This window comes from Ovis canadensis, chromosome 13 (genome assembly GCF_042477335.2).
Source record: "Ovis canadensis isolate MfBH-ARS-UI-01 breed Bighorn chromosome 13, ARS-UI_OviCan_v2, whole genome shotgun sequence".
Classification (NCBI taxonomy): Eukaryota; Metazoa; Chordata; class Mammalia; order Artiodactyla; family Bovidae; genus Ovis; species Ovis canadensis.
The window spans coordinates 80425401-80444141 of NC_091257.1; the positions used below are offsets into that span (position 1 = coordinate 80425401).

Below are 18741 nucleotides of genomic sequence, written 5' to 3' on the forward strand. Positions count from 1 at the left end.
CTTACTTAATCCTCAAAGCAAACCCTATGAGACAGGTACTGTTGTGCCCACTTGATGGGTCAGAAACTGGTGCTGATGAGACGGATTAACTTGAACAGCATCAACACATCTAGCACTTGGCATAGCCAGGATTTGAACTTAGTTGCAGTGCACGTATTCTCCCCTCTGGGCCGTGCACCAGGGAAGGGTGCCCTGCTGCTGGGCCCTGCAGTGGGGAACAGAAGTGCCTCCTTGCAGGAGACTTCCTGTGCACATGGCTAGACCGAACGAGTGAGTTGTTCTTGTTTTCACCTTGTCTGTCCCTGTTCCTCAGGGACTCACCTGAGTTAGCCTAGTCCCTGCTGGACAGTTCTCCCTATGGGTTCTGCCACCTCAGGCCACGTGTGACTTGACAGTCTTCAACCAGGAGCTAGGGTGAGCCTATGAAGGCTTGCTCTCTTCCCTCTGTGTTCAAGAAACACAGATTCCTATAGAACAACTTTGTAAAATATCTCTTCTTTTTATCCTCATTGCTTACTTCTCTAATTGAAGCCTCAGGAGGGGACTCTTTAAGGCTTAATATGACCATATTTCTGAACAGCTGCAACACTTAGGATGCTTTTAGTTACAAGTAACAGGAAACCAAATTCAATTTGATTCTGCAATAAAGAGGATGTGTGAGTCCACGCTAATAGGGAAGTCTGGGGAAGGCATACTGCTCCAGGACTGTTGGTTGTCTTATCATGTCACCTCTCACTGCTGTTTTTATATTAAACCCTTGTGGTCAGAGGATGGAAGCCAGAAGCATTTAAGGCTTCATGCCACTTCCTTCAAATCTAACAGTAAAGTAAGAACATACCCTTTTTATAAACTTTGGACCAGAGTCCCAAGTTCGGGTTGGATTAATTTATTCCTGTACCTGCCTTATGAACCAGTTGGCTGAGGCTCAGATTGTCCAAGCCTATCACTGTGACAAGAGGCATAGGATTACTCTTACGTATTTAAGTGAGTGTGTGGTTAATCCTGTCCAGACTCTTAAATGCTGCACAGTGAAGGAAGGGTAGAAGAGATTCTGGGCTATACCTGTAATGTCTGTTGCACCCAGCAAGTCCACCCAGCAGACCCTGCACAGCCAAGGAGAGGGTGGCGGCGGCGTTGAATTGCAGAGCAGTTGGCATGCTCTGTGTTCATTTCCTATTTCAGGGACCGTGCACAGGGCCCACACATGGCCCAAGTACTCAGACCCATGTATCTGAGTTCATCTTTTCTGTATACTAATTTGTATGATCTTGCATCTTCCCTGAATTTCACTTTCTCCTCTGTAAAGTGGTAATCATGTTAAGATATAGATGTGTTTTGTTCAAAATTGAAGTTGATCAGTTTGAAGTTGTGCAATATAAAAAGCCTTATATATAAAATTTGAATTAATGCAAATCCTAGCAAATTGAGAAAAATCCATCAACCATATGATTTCAAAGCTGGTAGGCCAATGAAAGTGTGTTCATTATGCCTTTATTTTCTGGAAATATTAGTCATGAATTATGTGAATTTGAATAATGTGGGGTCTTCAGAAATCTCTTGTATATAATGAACTTCCCCATCTTTTTTCTTACAGCCTGTGTGTTCCCTAAAGGATGCAATGCTGTTTTATAAAATGTGAAATGCAAAAATTGTTGCTAGAGAAACCCAAAGGAATTCCCATAACTGGGCATGCCCTGGATTTGGCAGTTTATACCCTACTCTTGCACCTTTCCTTCTCAAGGATTCAGAACCTAGGTTGTATCTCTTCAGCCAGATCTGCTAGTGTTTGGGTTAATGCTGTTAGCATTACATTAAGCTAATGGATACAGCTACTTTAGGTCATTAAAACCTGAGTTTACAAATCAAGAACTGGATTGAGCAGTAGTTTTTATATGTGTATGGGTGGAGGTACATCAAATCGCATCAATCATTTGCTCAAATTCATAGTAAAGACCAATGTCCTGGTAAAGCATAAACTGTTTTATTTCTCTCGTTTCAGTGTTACATATTATTTTGTTTTCTTGTCTTATTGTGCTAGCTAGGATGTCTAGTACCATGTGAGTAGGAGTTTTGAGATGGTACATCCTTGCCTTGTTCCTTATCTTAAGAGAAAATATCCAGTTCTCAACATAAATATGAAGTTAGCTGTACGTTTTTTGTATCGGTAGATGTCCTTTATTCCTAGTTCTCTGAGAATTTTTATCTTGAATGAGTGCTGGATTTTGTCAAATGCTTTTCCTGCATCAATTGATATATTATTTTTCTTTTTTAGTCTGTTGATATGGTTGCTGTTGTTTAGTTGTTGGGTCATGTCCAACTCTTTGGGACCCATGCCATGCCAGATTCTTCTGTCCTCCACTATCTCCTGGAGTTTACTCAAATTCATGTCCTTTGAGTTGGCAATGCTATCTAACCATCTCATCCTCTGTTGGCTCCTTCTTCTCTTGCCTTCAGTCTTCCTCAGCATCAGGGTCTTTTCCAGTGAGTTGGCTCTTCCCATCAGGTGGCCAGAGTATTGGAGATTCAGCTTCAGCATCAATCCTTCCAGTGAATAGTCAGGGTTCATTTCCTTTAGGATTGACTGGTTTGATCTCTTTGCTGTCCAAGGGACTCTCAACAGTCTTCTCCAGTGTCACAGTTTGAAAGTGTCAGTTTTTTGGTGCTAAGCCTTATAGTCCAACTCTCATATCCTTAAATGACTCCTGGAAAAACCATAGCTTTGACTATGTGTACCTTTGTTGGCAAAGTGATATCTCTGCTTTTAATACACTGTCTAGGTTTATCATAGCTTTCCTTCCAAGGAGCAGGTGTCTTTTAATTTCATGGCTGCAGTCACTGTCCACAGTGATTTTGAAGCCCAAGGAAAGGAAATCTGCCACTATTTCCATTGTTTCCCCATCTATTTGCCATGAAGTGATAGGACCGGATGCCATGATCTTCGTTTTCTGAATGTTGAGTTTCAACCCAGCTTTGTCACTTTCCTCTTTCACCTGCATCAAGAGGCTCTTTAGTTCCTCTTCACTTTCTGCCATTAGAATGATATCATCCACATATCTGAGGTTGTTGATATTTTTCCCAGCAGTCTTGATTCCAGTTTGTGATTCATCTAGCCCAGCATTTTGAATAATGTACTCTGCACAAAAGTTAAATAAGCAGGGTGATAATATACAGCTTGACACCATCCTTTTCCAATTTTGAACCAGTCCATTGTCCACATCCAATTCTAACAGTTGCTTCTTGACCCTTAAACAGATTTCTCAGAAGACATGTATGATGGTCTTATACTCCCATCTCTTTAAGAATTTTCCAGTTTGTTGTGATCCACACAGTCAGAGGCTTTAGCAGAAGTAGATATTTTTCTAGAATTCCCTTGCTTTCTCCACGACCCAATGAATGTTGGCAATTTGATCTCTGGTTCCTCTGCTTTTTCAAAACCCAGCTTATACATCTGGAAGTTCTTGATTCACATTCTGGTCAAGTTTAGCTTGGAGGATTTTGAGCATAAACTTGATAGCGTGTGGAAAGAGTGCAGTCGTACAGTAGTGCAAACATTCTTTGGCATTGCCCTTCTTTCGGATTGGAATGAAAACTGATCCCCTTCATGGATCACAGCTTTCTTGTGGTGAAGGAGCTTGTGTAATTCAATGAAGCTATGAGCCATGCTGTGCAGGGCCACAAAAGGCAGATGGATTATAGTGAAGAGTTCTGACAAAACGTGGTCCACTGGAGGAGGAAATGGTGAACCACTCCAACATTGTTGCCGCAAGAACCCCAGGGACAGTATGAAAAGGCAAAAAGGTATGACACTGGAAGATGAGCCCCCCAGGTTGGAAGGTGTCCATAATGCTCCTGGAGAAGAGTGGAGGACAATTACTAATAGCTGCAGAAAGAATGAGGTGGCTGGGCCAAAGTGGAAATGACACTCAGTTGTGGAAATATCTGGTGGTGAAAGTAAAGTCCAGTGCTATAAAGAACAGTATTGCATAGGAACCTGGAATGTTAGGTCCATGAATCAGGGTAAATTGGACATGGTTAAGCAGAAGATGACCAGAGTGAGCATTGACATCTTAATAATCAGTAAACTAAAATGGACAGGAATGGGCAAATTTAATTCAGATGACTTTTATATCTACTTCTGTGAACAAGAATCCCTTAGAAGAAATGGAGTAGCCATCATAGTCAACAAAAGAGTCCAAAATGCAGTACTTGCATGCAATCTCAAAAACAACAGAATGAACTATGTTCATTTCCAAGACAAACCATTCAACATCACAGTAATCCAAGTCTGTGCCCCAGCTACTGATGCTGAAGAAGCTGAAGTGGACTGGTTCTGTGAAAATGTACAAGACCTTCTAGACTAAAACTAACATTAAAAAAAAAAAAGATGTTCTTTCCATCCTAGGGGATTGGAATGAAAAAGTAGGAAGTCAAGAGATGTCTGAAGTAACACGCAAGTTTGGCTTCAAAGTACAAAGTGAAGCAGGGCAAAGGCTAACAGTCTTGTCAAGAGAACACACTGGTCATAGCAAACACCCTTTTCCAACAACACAGAAGACAGTTCTGCACATGGACCTCACCAAATGGTCAATATTGAAATCACACTGATTATATTCTTTGTAGCTGGAGATAGAAAAGCTCGATACAGTTAGCAAAAACAAGACCTGGAACTGACTGTGGCTCAGATCATCAGCTCCTTATTGCATAATTCAGGCTTATATTGAAGAAAGTAGGGATAATATATACCCAACTGAATGCAGAGTTCCAGAGAATAGCAGGGAAAGATTAAGAAGGCCTTCTTAAATGAACAATACAAAGAAATAGAGGAAAACAATAGACTACATTAGTTGTTGAGCTGGCCTTCCTTTATACCTGGCATAAATCCCAGTTAGTCGTGGTATTTAATTCTTTTTATACAGTGTTGGGTTCAGTTTGCTATTTTTTTGCATTTGTGTTCATGAGAGAAAATGGTCTTTAGATTTTCTTTCTTGTAATGTCTTTATATGATTTTAGTATTAAAGTAATGCTGGCTACATAGAATGAGTTCTAGTGGGTATTGCAGAAATGAGTTGTTTTGTTTCTATTCCTGAGGAAGACTGTTCCTAGGATTAGAGGGTAAATAAATATTTTTGATAGCTTTTATGACATTTAGAAGACTTTTAACCATATCTTGCTAATTAATTGAATGATTTTGGCTAAGTCAACTTGTTTCTTTGGGCCCTGATTTTTGTTTGTTTTTGGCCACACCACAAGGCATGTAGAATCTAGTTCCCAGACCAGGGATCAAACCCATTCCCCTGCAGTGAAAGTGCAGAGTCTGAACCACTAGACCATCAGAGAAGTCCCTGGGCCCTATTTTCTTAATCATAAAAACAGTATTTTTGTAAATTAGACTGAGGTCTTTCCTCGAGTTCTTGTTTTTGAGCTTTGTTCCCCAGTTGCAGAGTATTTTAATAGGAAGGGAGCTTAGAGACCCTACCGTCATGTGTTCTTTAGCCAGTAGATTAACTTCTGCCTGTAAGGCTAGGCTTGCCAGCTGGGAGATGCAGCCCACTATCTTCTCTGATAGTTTCTGGATGTCTGATTGGGAGAGGGACTTGGGCGATAGTGCTGACTTGATGCTAGAGAGCCAGTTGAACTGTTTTTAAATGTCTTTATGATATCAAGCTGGTGTCTGCCTCACCAAACTTCAGTTTCCTCATCTGTAAAGCTGGAATGATACACACAGTTGGTTGTCAGGACTGAATGAGATATTTGCGATCGTTGCACACAAGTGCTCAGTTAAAATCAGTTGCATCTGGATGTTCACTCTATTCCACACTTGCTTTGTGATCCATCTTGATTCCACATCAGAGTCACTTGAAGAGTATTTTTAAAAAACCCTGATGACTTGAAAACATTTCGCTAGGTTAAAGAAGCCAGACACAAAAGGTCACATATTGTATGTATATGAAATGCCCTGAATGGATGAATCCACAAAGCCAGATGGAGATTGGTGGTTGCCAAGGGTTGAGGGTTTGGGGAAAATCTGCTTAAGGGGAAGTGGTTTTACTCTGGAGTGGTGGGAATGTTTTGGAACTAGGGTAGAAGTGGTTGCCAATATTGTGTACTACATGCTGCTGGATTGTTCCTTCTCAGCCACCACCCCTCAACCTTCCCCCACCCTCCCTACAGCTTTATTAAAGCTTACTTGTTGTTGTTCAGTGGACTGCATATATTTGTATTGTATAATTTAAATATGTACCTGGGCATTACCACAGTAAGATGGTAAACCTGTCGATTATCTCTTAAAATTTCCTTGTACCCTCTTTTAATTCCTCTTTTCCATTCCTCCCCACTCCCTCATCCCCAGGTAGTCACTATTCTGCTTTCTATTTTATAGATTAGTGTTTCAGTTTCTAGAATTTTATATACATGGAATCATGCAGTATGCACTAGATTTTATGTGACTCCTTTTACTCAGTATGCTTATTTCACTTATAAATACTTACTTTTGTTGTTGCATATTATTTATATGCAGCATATTTATACTTTTATTGTTGAAAGTATTTCATTGTATAAATACACCACAAATTATTTGTCCACTCACCTGGTAATGGACATTTGGGCAGTTTTCAGCTTGGGAGATTACAACTAAAGCTGTGGGCATTCATGTACAAGTCTCAGTGTGGACATAAGTTATCCTTTCTCTTAGGAGTGGGGTGGCTGGGTCAGAGGATATGTGTGTGTTTAAACATGTCTTAACACTGAAAAAGTAAAGCGTGAGCAGTTATTTGAAATGCTACAGATATGTTTGATAAGAAAGAAGAAACAACTGGATTTTTGCAATGGTGAAGCTATTGATAACTTGAAAACTGCAGCTTCAGTTGAGTGGTAGGTGGGAAGCTTTTTAGGTGGGAATTAGGAAAACTGAATTGAGAAGTTTGGCAGGAAGTGTTGATAACTTCAGAAGCTTTGCTGTGAAAAGAGTTGTGGCTTTTGGAAGGTGTGAATTGTTCCTTTTTAAATGGATATTTTTATATGGTGTGAATTGTATTTCAATTATTAAAAAAAAATCAGCATCATCATCAAGCAAACAAAATCCTGACGTTCAGGATTCAAACCAGTCAAATCAGAATCTGTGTGTGTAAGACCCGGGCATTTACTTTCTGAAATCTTCCTTGGTGATTGCAAAATGTAGCCAGTGTTCAGGAATAGTGATCTAAGTAAGGTTGGCAAACTTTTTCTGTAAAAGACCAGACAATAAGTATTTTCAGCTTTGAGGGCCAGAAGATCTCTATTTTTACTCCTCACATCTGTCATTGAAGCACAGCAGCAGCCGCGGTCAACATTTAACAGATGAGCATAGTGTATTTCAATAAAACTTATTTCCAATAACAAGCAGTGGGCTAGAGTTTGCCAGCCTCTAGTCTAAAGACTCAGAAGGGGCTTTAGAGAAGGGGCTGCAGCAGAGTGCTGAGGGAGATGGAAGATGACCTCCCAGGCAGTACCCAATCGGGAACTGTGTTCTTCTGCCCATTTTAGTTCTTAGTTACTTAAGCATAAATATCCTGGCATTGAAAACAGAATGTTAGAATTCCAACACTTACATGCTTCTATTTAATTCTAGCTGCAAAAGACAAGGAGAAGAATAAAGAGAAGAAATTCAAAGAGTTTGTGAGGGTGAAACCAAAGAAGAAAAAGAAAAAGAAAAAGAAAACCAAACCTGGTAAATTTTCCCCGGGGCATTTCACTTGGGTTTCCTTACAGGTAAGAGGAGTTGCTTCTTCATAGTCCTGCCTCTGAGGAGAGGCAGGGTCAGCAAGCCTGTAATGTAGCTTGTGGGATCGGCCTGACATGGGCAGTGACAGGGGAAGAGCCCACTTACCCTGGGTGCCTCAAGGCCGCACTGGCGTATAGAAAGCCCTCCCTCGTGCTGTGTTGGCCAGCATTGCCCTATCACAGTGAAAGCATCATTGTAGGAGAGGATATGCAGGTGAATAACTGTATTTGTTTGCATACACAACTCTTTTTTAGTTTTTATTGTATTTATTTGTGAACTTTTAATTTTGTATTGGTGTATAGCCAGTTAACAATATTGTGATAGTTTCAGGTGAACAGTGAAGGGACTAAGCCATATACATGTATCTATTCTCCCCTGTACTCCCTTCTCATCCAGGCTGCCACATAACATGAACAGAGTTCCCTGTGCTACACACTAGGACTTTGGTTACCCATTTTAAATATAGCAGTGTGTACATATCCATCCCAAACTCTCTAACACTTCCCCCATTCCTTCCCCCTGGCAACTGTAAGTTCGTTCTCTAATTGTGTGCACACACAACTCTTAAATGTACATTTCTGAACCCTTTTAAGAAAGGATGTATCTCTTTAAAAGTATGTGCCTAGCTCCAACAAAAATGCCGATTTTTTAAGAAAATCAGTGCTCCAGTCTTAGGAGCTAAAGGAATGCCACATTTTATTCTCAAACCATCTTCTGGCTTAGAGAAACAGTCTTCTTAGAAAAGGAGGGAGAAGGGTGGTGGTGAGGAGGAAGGCTTTGGATTTGAGGTTCTTAGAGGTAACTATAAGTATTAACCTTGTACTCTTTTGTAGCTGAATTCCTCCTGAGCATTTGAGCTGTTTGACCAGCAGAGCTGTTGGTTGGATGGTATTGATTCTGGAATGCCCTGATGATGTCTAGGGGTGCTAATTTCTTCTTGATCTTGTTCTTCCAGAATGCCCTTGCAGTGAGGAGGTCAGTGACACTTCCCAGGAACCTTCTCCACCTAAGACATTTGCTGTTACCAAGTGTGGTTCCTCACACAAGCCTGGTGCCCATATGAGCCCACAGATCCAAGGCGCAGAGTCTGGAAACCACAAAGGGAAAGTGAAAGTGTCTGGTAAGGAGGCTCTCTGCTGGCTTGACCATTTGTACGACACTATAGTCTGAGACAGAGAAGGCAATGGCACCCCACTCCAGTACTCTTGCCTGGAAAATCCCATGGATGGAGGAGCCTGGTAGGCTGTAGTCCATGGGGTCATGAAGAGTCGGACATAGCTGAGCAACTTCACTTTCACTTTTCATGTTCATGCATTGGAGAAGGAAATGGCAACCTACTCCAGTGTTCTTGCCTGGAGAATTCCAGGGATGGGGGAGCCTGGTGGGCCCCGTCTGTGGGGTCACACAGAGTCAGACACGACTGAAGCGACTTAGCAGCAGCAGCAGCATAGTCTGAGAATGCTGGATTTATGTTGATATTGTAGTCTACTCTTAGGCCTTCTGCAAGTAATTGTTAGATCTTTTAAATAAAAAGTATATCAAATAAATGGAGAAGAAAATGGCAACTCACTTCAGTATTCTTGCCTGGAAAATCCCATGGACAGAGGAACCTGGTAGGCTACAGTCTATGGTGTTAAAAAAGAGTTAGCAGCTGAAAAAAAAACAGACATCAAATAAAATAGGTCATTAGCTATACCTTTCCTGAATTTCCCTTCTCTCCAATTTTGGTCTTAGTAGAATGTCTCATAGGTACCCCTCAGCCAATGTGTCTATAACCAATTTCATTATCCCTCTTTCCCTTGCACACCTACCTCCCTGTTCCTTCATTTCTTGTTGGTGGCCTCTGCATATAACCTGGTTGCTTGGGGAAATCCGAGTCAACCTTGAAGCTTCCCCATCTTCAGCAACTCATAGGATGATCATGAGTTTAAAAATAGTTAATAAATATATTTAAAGTACTTACAACAGTGTCTGGTACAGAATAAGTGATCAGTAAATGTTAGCTGTAATTATCACTAATCAGGCACCCCAGACTAGATATTGTAGTTCTGACTATCCTTGGAATCTTCCCCTTCCTCATTCTCCAAGGTTTACAGAGTTTTGAAGGTGACTGTGGATACAGACTTTGCTGTAAACCAGGCCCTGGGTAGCTGGGGTGAGGTTGAGGAATATGTTGGCGTCATTAGGGATGATGATCTGTAGGGTTCACGGGGAGTTGCAATTTCTCTGCCATTGAGCTCTGTGACCTTGAGCAGCTACTTACCCTTGGGCTTCGGTGTCAGGAAAATGAGGAAAGGGAGCTCAGTTTACTGCCATGTAGCAGATATTGTTTGGGCTGTTAGTAGATGACAGGCCCAAGGAACTAATTGGAGTTCATATTTCCCAGCTCCGTGAAAGCTCACGGAGGAGAGGGTCTGTAAGGTCATTTGTTACAGGTCTTGGTGATCTAGGGTTGACTATTTTTTTATTTTGTGACTGTGGTTTTCCCTTTCCTCGTAGAAGAGGATAATCTGAGTGAGTCCTCTTCCGAGAGCTTTCTTTGGAGCGATGAGGAGTATGGCCAAGACATCGATGTGACCACTAATCCAGACGAGGAACTTGATGGGGATGACCGTTATGACTTTGAAGTGGTCCGCTGCATCTGTGAGATTCAGGAGGAAAATGACTTCATGATTCAGGTAGGTGGAGCTTCCAGGAGCCACAGGTCCAGAGAAACACAAACTGGTCCTTGGTGGGGATTTTGAAGGACTACTATTCAAGGCCAGCAAGAATCACAAGTCAGGTCAGAAGCCCCAGGTAGGCGGTACTTTCAGCACTAGGTTGAGTGTTGCTTACTCGTTCAGGTTTCTCTGCATCTCAGGCCGGTAAAATCCTATTAATAGAATAAGGGAGAACTTGAGGGATCGTTGAGTGTAAATCTCTCATGCTCTGCTTAGGCCAGCTGGGCTCACTAATGGGAAGGGCCTTGCCTGTGGTCACACAGTGAGGAGTTAAACAGTAGGGACCCAACACTCTGGAGAGGCAGTTTGATCTTCCTGTGGACCCATATCTTCTCTCTAAGGTAGATTTTCTTTAACCCTAATGAAATGGTGGCCAGTTTTAGAGCTTGTCTGTTTCTTACTCTTTATTTCCCTGGCATCTGTAGTTGTCATCTCCATTTCTGGGATGTGTCTCCTGGCGGGGGTGAATGGGGGGGAGTCCCTTGCCTGCTCTGGGAGACCGTCACTGGCTAGCACCTGCTTGCCTCTGCCCTTCTCTTGCTCTTAATCACAGTCGTGCTGGAGGTGACTGTTGCCTGGTTGACTCCCTGGACTGTCATAAATACCCTGGGTATTCAGGGAACCTGAGTTTTTTACCGAAGTCATGTGTACATTGGTTAGAACTATTTTAGGAATTTTTTCCTCTTGAATAGCCTTCATGGCAGCCCCTGGGAACTGAAGGTACGTGAATGGTCTCTAGTAGCTCCTGCTATTTATGATCTTTAGTGTGCATTAGGTCAGGCTTCCCTGGTGGCTCAGTCAGTAAAGAATCTGCTGTAATACAAGAGACCCAGGTTTGGTCCCTGGGTCAGGAAGATCTCCTGGAGAAGGAAATGCCAACCCACTCCAGTATTCTTGCCTGGAATATCCCATGGACAAAGGAGCCTGGTGGGCTACAGTCCATGGGTCACAAGAAGTTAGACATAACTTGGCGACTAAACCACCACCATGCGTTAGGTCAGTTGTTCTCAGACTTTTTCAGCATCAGAACCCCTTGCCCATGTAGACTCTTTCACAGAACCCCAAAATGTATAACAGGTAAAAGCAGTAGTTTTGAAAGCTCAGAATGAATAATTTTTACTTTGAAGTTCAGAAATGGCCTCTTTCAGTAAGGTCTAATATGCATTCAGGGTGGTGTGCTGGTTGCTGACTTAGAGCATTTCTGTGTCTCTGTTGTTTTCTTCTTTTTGTGAGATAAGCCTAATGAACATGGCCATTGCGTGGGCGACTTTTCCTAAATAGCATGCTATGTAGTCACTTTAATTAATCAGAGACAGGCAGAAAAGCTTTGTTTTAAGGACAGCATAATACTTAGTCTAACAGTACAGAATTATGTGTACTGTTATGGGCTCTTAACATATGTTGTCTTAACATTAAGCTTGGAGTGTACATTTTTTGCTTTATTTTTTCTTTTGAAATAGTCCCATTTAATAAAACACACCTGTGTGTAGAATCTGGGAAGCTCAGTGGAATATAATTCAAAAACTTACATAACATGAAACATCCCCCCACTGTTTTAAGCAGATTTTTTTTTTTAATTTGGTTTTAAAAGTATGTTGAAGATGGTTAGTTTTTATCCTGTCTCTCGGGGCATGTGCTCAGTTCTGGGCGTTGGAAGCCTGATTTGGTCCTCATATGTCCACAGAAATCATTAGTGGTTGAGTAATGAAGGCCTGTGCTGGCAAGGCTCTTCTGATCCACCATGGTACTTTCTCCATTGAGTTTTCTGTAAGTGGCAAGGATCATGGGGTGTTTGGGGGATAGAGCTTGAAGTACCACTTTTGTGCTATGAAACTAAGTTTGGAAAATTGAGGCCACATCAGCTTTCACATGGCTGAGTCCATTTTGTGCTTCCTGGGCTCCACTTCCAGCTCAGCCTCCCCTCAGCTCAGCTCAGCACTGTGGCTTGCTTTCTGGCATTGTGGTGGTGACAAGCTCACTTCAGAACACCGTGGGTTTTGCTGTAGAATACTTGGTGTTCACTTGCTGCCAGCTGGCTTTGTGTTGTAAAGGGACAGTTCCTGACTTTATCTGTCATCATGAGCAGGGTACCTTTTCTACTCAGTAATTTCAGCAAAAGGCGTAAATTTAAAGGAAGCTAATATGAACAAATGGGACTTCCCAGCTGGCTCAATGGTAAAGAATCTGCCTGCCAAGCAGGGGATATGGGTTCATTCACTGGGGATATGGGTTGGAAAGATGCCCTGGAGAAGGAAATGGCAACCCACTCCAATATTCTTGTCTGAAAAATCCCATGGACGGGGAGCCTGGTGAACTGCAGTCCATGGGGTAGCAAAGAGTCAGACACAACTTAGTGACCAAACAGCAACAGCAGCAGCAGGAACAAGTACAGTTTAAACCTTTAAAATATATTCATCTAGTTTTAAATATATTCATTGTCTAGGAAAATTCAAGTCATTTGTTCCCTTAAAATTTTAACTTACATTGATAATTTGCACAGTCATGAAATACATTTAGAATTTGTTTTGTAGAAGATTATTTTAGCGAAATAGTTTTCTTTGTTCATTTCATTATTTGGTATCAGTATTGCTCATGTATATTATTATTTGATTTTATTTACCAGTGCAAATTTAAATCACTGGAAGGTTAAAATCCTATTTAATAATCATGAATGTTTGAGAAATCTGGGTACCACATAAAAAATGAACATCAAGAAACTCATTAATATTTGAATTATTTTAATTGCTCTAGGGCAGGTTTGGCGAACTTTTTCTTAAAGGACCAGATAATAAGTATTTTAGGCTTTGGTCATTTGGTTTCTGTCACAACTGCGCAGCTCTGCCTGAAGCAGCCAGAAGTAGTACCAAAAAATGAAGGAGTATGGTTATGTTCGTGTAATACTTAATTTACCAAAATAGGAGTTAAGCTGAATTTGGCCTGTGGGCTATAGTCTGTTGACCTTTGCCCTAGAGCAACAAATATATAACATTAGGTGCCAAACCCCAGTGAAAATTGTATAGCATCTTTAATAAGAAGCCCATATAAAAAACTTGTTTGCTTTCCCTGGAGACAGTCTTCACCATGTTCTTGTGCATAACTCCAGAAACATTCAGTGGCAAAATAAGCAGTAATACATATATTCTCTCCATATTTTCCCTTTCTTTTTGTAAGGTGGCGCCAGTGATAAAGAACCTGCATACCAAGGCAGGATACCTGAGAGACGTGGGTTCAATCCCTGGGTTGGGAAGATCCCCTAGAGGAGGACATGGCAACCCACTCCAGTATTCTTGCCTGGGGAATCCCATGGACAGAGGAACCTGGCGAGCTATGGTCATTAGGGTCAAAAAGAGTTGGACATGACTGAAGCAATTTAGCATGGATGCATACATACCATAAAGTTTACTGTCTTTTTAAATTTTTTAAATTGGAATATAATTGCTTTACAATGTTGTATTAGTTTCTGTTGTACAAATGACGTCAGTCAGCTGTATGTTTACATATATCCCCTCCCTCTTGAGCCTCCATCCCATCTACCCTCTTCCCACCCTTCTAGGACATCACAGCACTGAGCTGAGCTCCTGTGTAGCTACTTGCCACTAGCTATCTGTTTTACACATGGTGTTGTAGATATGGCAATATATCTCTCAGTTTGTCCCACCCTCTCCTCCCTGTGTCCACAGGTTTGTTCTCTACATCTGCGTCTGTGTTCCTGCCTTGCAGATAGGCTCATCAGTACCATTTTTCTAGATTCCATATGTATACATTCAGTTCAGTTTAGTCGCTTAGTAGTGTCCAACTTTTTGTGACCCCATGGATTACAGCACGCCAGGCCTCCCTGCCCATCACCAACTCCTGGAGTTATCCAAACTCATGTGCGTTGAGTTGGTGATGACATCCAACTGTCTCATCCTCCATTGTCCTCTTCTCCTCCCACCTTCAATCTTTGCCAGCATCAGGGTCTTTTCAAATGAGTCAGCTCTTCACATCAGGTGGCCAAAGTATTGGAGTTTCAGCTTCAACATCAGTCCTTCCAATGAACACTCAGGACTGATCTCCTTTAGGATGGACTGGTTGGATCTCCTTGCAGTCCAAGGGACTATCAAAAGTCGTCTCCAATACCACATATATGATATTTGTTTTTCTCTTTCTAACTCTGTATGACAGACTCTTGGTTTATCCACATTGCTAATTTATCAGACTAACCATTTTTAAGTTTATGTGGCATTAAGTGAACTGGCATTGAGTACATCATTTACTTTGCTGTGCAACCATCTTTTTAAAAATTTAAACACATGTTATTTTAATACATAGTATTTTCAATATCTTTTTTCATTTAATAATATATAAGTTGAAGACCTTTCCATTTTCAAATCTCAGAAAGCTTCCCCAGTCTTTTTTATAGCTGCACAATGAACAAATCATCATTTATTTAACCTTTCCCTTATTGATTGACATTTAGATTGTTCCTAGTCTTAATAGCAGTATAATGAATGATTTTATGTAAGTATTCCTGTGAGACTGAGGTGTTGTTTTTCTGGACTTGTTTATCTCACAAGACCTCAAAAAATTGTCAGAAACTCACCTTTATTTCCCCTTGAGCCCACCTAACCCAATCTTCAGTACAAGACAAAAGGCTCAGTTGGAGCAGAAACAGGAACACCAGAATAAGAGTGAAACTGAGTTTTAAAGTAGAGTTTCTGGGCAAAAGTTTGTGTGCCTTTGTTATTTTGAGAAATACTGTTATATATTATTTGTCATAACAACACTATAGAAACCCTCCCTGGTGTACCAGGGGCTTCCCTGGTAGCTCAGCTGGTAAAGAATCCCCCTGCAATGCAGGAGACCCCAGTTTGATTCCTGGGTCAAGAAGATCCTCTGGAGAATGGATGGTCTACCCACTTCAGCATTCCTGGGTTTCCCTGGTAGCTCATCTGGTAAAGAATCTGCCTGCAATGTGGGAGACCTGGGTTCTATCCCTGGGTTGGAAAGATGCCCTGGAAAAGAGAACAGTTGCCAAATCCAGTATTCTGGCGTGGAGCATTCCATGGACTGTGTAGTCCACAGGATTGCAAGGAGTTGGACACGACTGAGTGACTTTTCACTCACTGGTGTACCAAGAACAGCCTTACCAGTGCCCTTGTCACTACAGAGTATTATCAAACTCTTTTTATCCTTGCTCTTCAGATAAAAGCAATCTTCTAGTATAGCTATTTTGTAATTTATTTTAAAAAATTTAAAAAAATTATGATTGTGATTTTTCTGTGTTTTCCATGAGCTACAAAGAAGAAAACAAGGATGACCCAGATTATTTTCACCCAGAAATAACCACTGTTATTTTTAAATGCACACATACAAATGCATATATAAATGAAAATTATAATCTATAAATAGCTTTTCATGAGACTAACACTTCTATGATGAAAGCAGTAAATGTTTAAAAATTTCAGGGAATACATAAAGGTATGAAGAATTAGTTGATACTTACATATAATCTCAAAATCTAGAAATACTAATGTGTATGCTTATTATTAGGCTGATTTGACTTCACATTAATTTATATTAATACAATTTTCTGAGAAAATTGTTAATTTGAACATCTTTTTAATGGTTAATTTGAACATCTTTTTGCTTATTTGTTTTTTTATAATGGTTAATTTGAACATCTTTTTACTTATTTTTTTCCTTTGAGCTGTCTATTCATGTTCTTTATCCATTTACTTGTTGGATGGTTGGTCATTTTCCTGCTGGTTTGTATAGGCTTTTTGTTGATATGTTTTTGTATCAGCTGTGAAAACGGTGACAAATATTTGTATCTGTTTGGTCATCTGTCTTTTGACTTATCTTATAGATGCTTTGTTTTTATGAGGTCAAATATATCAAACTTTTCTTTAATGGCTTTTGAGATTTGAATAGGAGTTGATTCCTCATTGGAAGTTCATAAAAGTCTACAGAAAACTCAATAAATGAATTTCTTCTGGTTTCTTCTGGTAGTTTTGAAGTTTCATTTATTTTTTAAAAACCATGTAAATCTTTGATCTGCCTGGAATTTATCCTGATACAGGATGAAGGCTCTCGCTACCCAGTTGTTCCAACACCATGCCCCATATTACAGAGCTACCTTTGTTTACTGTATTTCTGTATGTAGTTTGTTTCTTACTCTGGATTCTGTCTTCTTTTCCATTGATTGCTCTCTATATTTGCTTGTACAATTCTATTTTAGTTATTATGCCTTTTTAAATATGTTTAACATATCTGGTAGGGCTAGTACCCCCTTTTGTTTTTTTAATGAATTTCCTGGCTATTAGAATCAGCTTCTGTATAGTTCCAAAGCTATTAGTTTATTGTTTTATTGGCACTACATTATTTTTATATATTAATCCAAGGAAAGCTGCCATCCTTTTGATAATAACTCTTGCTATTAAGGAATAAAGTGCAGCTTATTCATTGACTGAAGTCTCTGTGTCTTTCAAATAATCAAAAATTTTCTTTATTTAGATCTTGCATGCTTTTATTCTTAGTCTTAGATTTATTCTTAGATAGTTTATCTTTTCTGTTACTGTTTCTAAACTTAAACTTTTTGGGAATGCCCTGGTGGGCCAGCGGTTAGGACTCGGTGCTCTCAGTGACTGAGGGTGGGGCCCTGGGTTCGGTCCCTGGTCTGGGACCACGATCTTGCAAGCCTCACAATGTAGGTGCTCCCCCCTAACCCCCACTCCACAAATTTTAAAAAGCTTTTTAATTATTTTAATTTTGTGGTCGCACTGCATGGCATGTGGGGTCTTAGTTCCCTGACCAGGGATCAAACCTTGTGCCCCCTGCATTGGATGTGCAGAGTCTTGACCACTGGACTGCCAGATTAAGTCCCCAATTTAAACTTTTTAAAAATGAACAATGTATATTAGCCCGACCCACATGAGGAAATTATTTTTAAAATTTCAGCTTAGCTGTATTTGATTCAATTTTGGTATCTCCTAGTTCTTAAAACACGAAGTCATTGGTGAGAGAGACTTTCATTCTTAATTATTCGTCTGTTTTCTGCTACCAGCTGCCTTTGTTGTCTCATACCCTTTTCTTTCCCTCTGAGCCTTAGTTTCCTTGTTGGAAATGGAAGAATCTAGATGACATCTGAAGTCTCTCTTTCAGCTCTGCCCCTTTTGATTCTGATATGATCAGCCCATAAAAGCCCTTTGATGCTGAGGCCTATCTGATTCCAGGTGGCTGTAGACTGTGAGCTTCAGCTTTTTTCCCTTGTGGCCAGGCCAGTGGTCTACCCTCAAACCATGTCAGAAGCTCACTATCCCCTTTCCAGAGCTGTTCACCGGTTCAGGGCCTGGTCTGGAACTGCTGGGAGTATCCTGGTGTCTCCCTTGGTGTCCTTTTCCACTCCATTCCTCCCCTGGACCTGAGCTCTCGGGCATCCTCTCCTCAGGCCAGCCACCGCTCTCCCAGTGCTGCCCTCACCCTCTGCTCCTTTCTTTTTGCTCTCTGCCTCCTGCCCCTTCTTCCTTTCCTCCTTCCCCAGGAAAGGCAGTGGAGCCTAGGGGTTAAAAGAGTGGTCCCCAGCCTTTTTGGCACCAAGGACAGGTTTTGTGGAAGACAGTTTTTCCCTGGACCTGGGGTGGGGAATGGTTTAATGATGATTCAAGTGCATTACATTTACTGTGCGCTTTATTTCTGTTAGTATTACATCCGCCCCACCTCAGATAATCAGGCATTTGATTCCAGAGGTTGGGGACCCCTGGGTTAAAAGAACTAGTCATGCAGTTAGTTGGGCTTGTGTTTGATCAACAGTGGATCCAACAGTGTTGATCCACTGTTGCCTCTTCTCAGCTGTGTGACCTTTGGTAAGGTTTAGAGAGAAGAAATGCAGAGTGCTAGCACGTGGTTGGGCTTCACTGCTGGCTCAGTGGTAAAGAATGTGCCTATAATACAGGAGACGCAGGTTTGATCCTGTGTTGGGAAGATCCCCTGGAGGAGGGCATGACAACCCACTCCAGAATTCTTGCCTAGAGAATTCCATAGACAGAGGAGCCTGGCGGGCACAGTCAGAGATGACTGAAGCGACTTAGCACATTCATAGCACATGGTTACTTCAGGAGGCATCACAGGAGGCCTGCCTTTTTGTAGTAGGAATAGGCTCTTTATACATTAAAGCTGTGTGCTGGGCTCCACGGTATGACACATGACCCATTGATTCCTCACTGACAGCCCTACATGGTCAGTAGGAATAGTATCCTGTTTTACAAATGGGGAAACTGAAGC

At 41.1% G+C, this 18741-nt stretch overlaps 1 protein-coding gene across 6 annotated transcripts in view; it reads left to right on the top strand.

The window, feature by feature from the left end:
- PHF20 (PHD finger protein 20) overlaps window positions 1-18741 on the top strand; it is a 135799-nt gene that overhangs the window by 98425 nt on the left and 18633 nt on the right. For all 6 annotated transcript variants that reach the window (XM_069548459.1, XM_069548453.1, XM_069548456.1 and 3 more), the window contains 3 exons: window positions 7607-7705; window positions 8715-8879; window positions 10259-10437. In XM_069548459.1, coding sequence (XP_069404560.1) covers window positions 7607-7705; window positions 8715-8879; window positions 10259-10437 — 443 coding nt within the window. The remainder of the gene's footprint in view (window positions 1-7606; window positions 7706-8714; window positions 8880-10258; window positions 10438-18741) is intronic.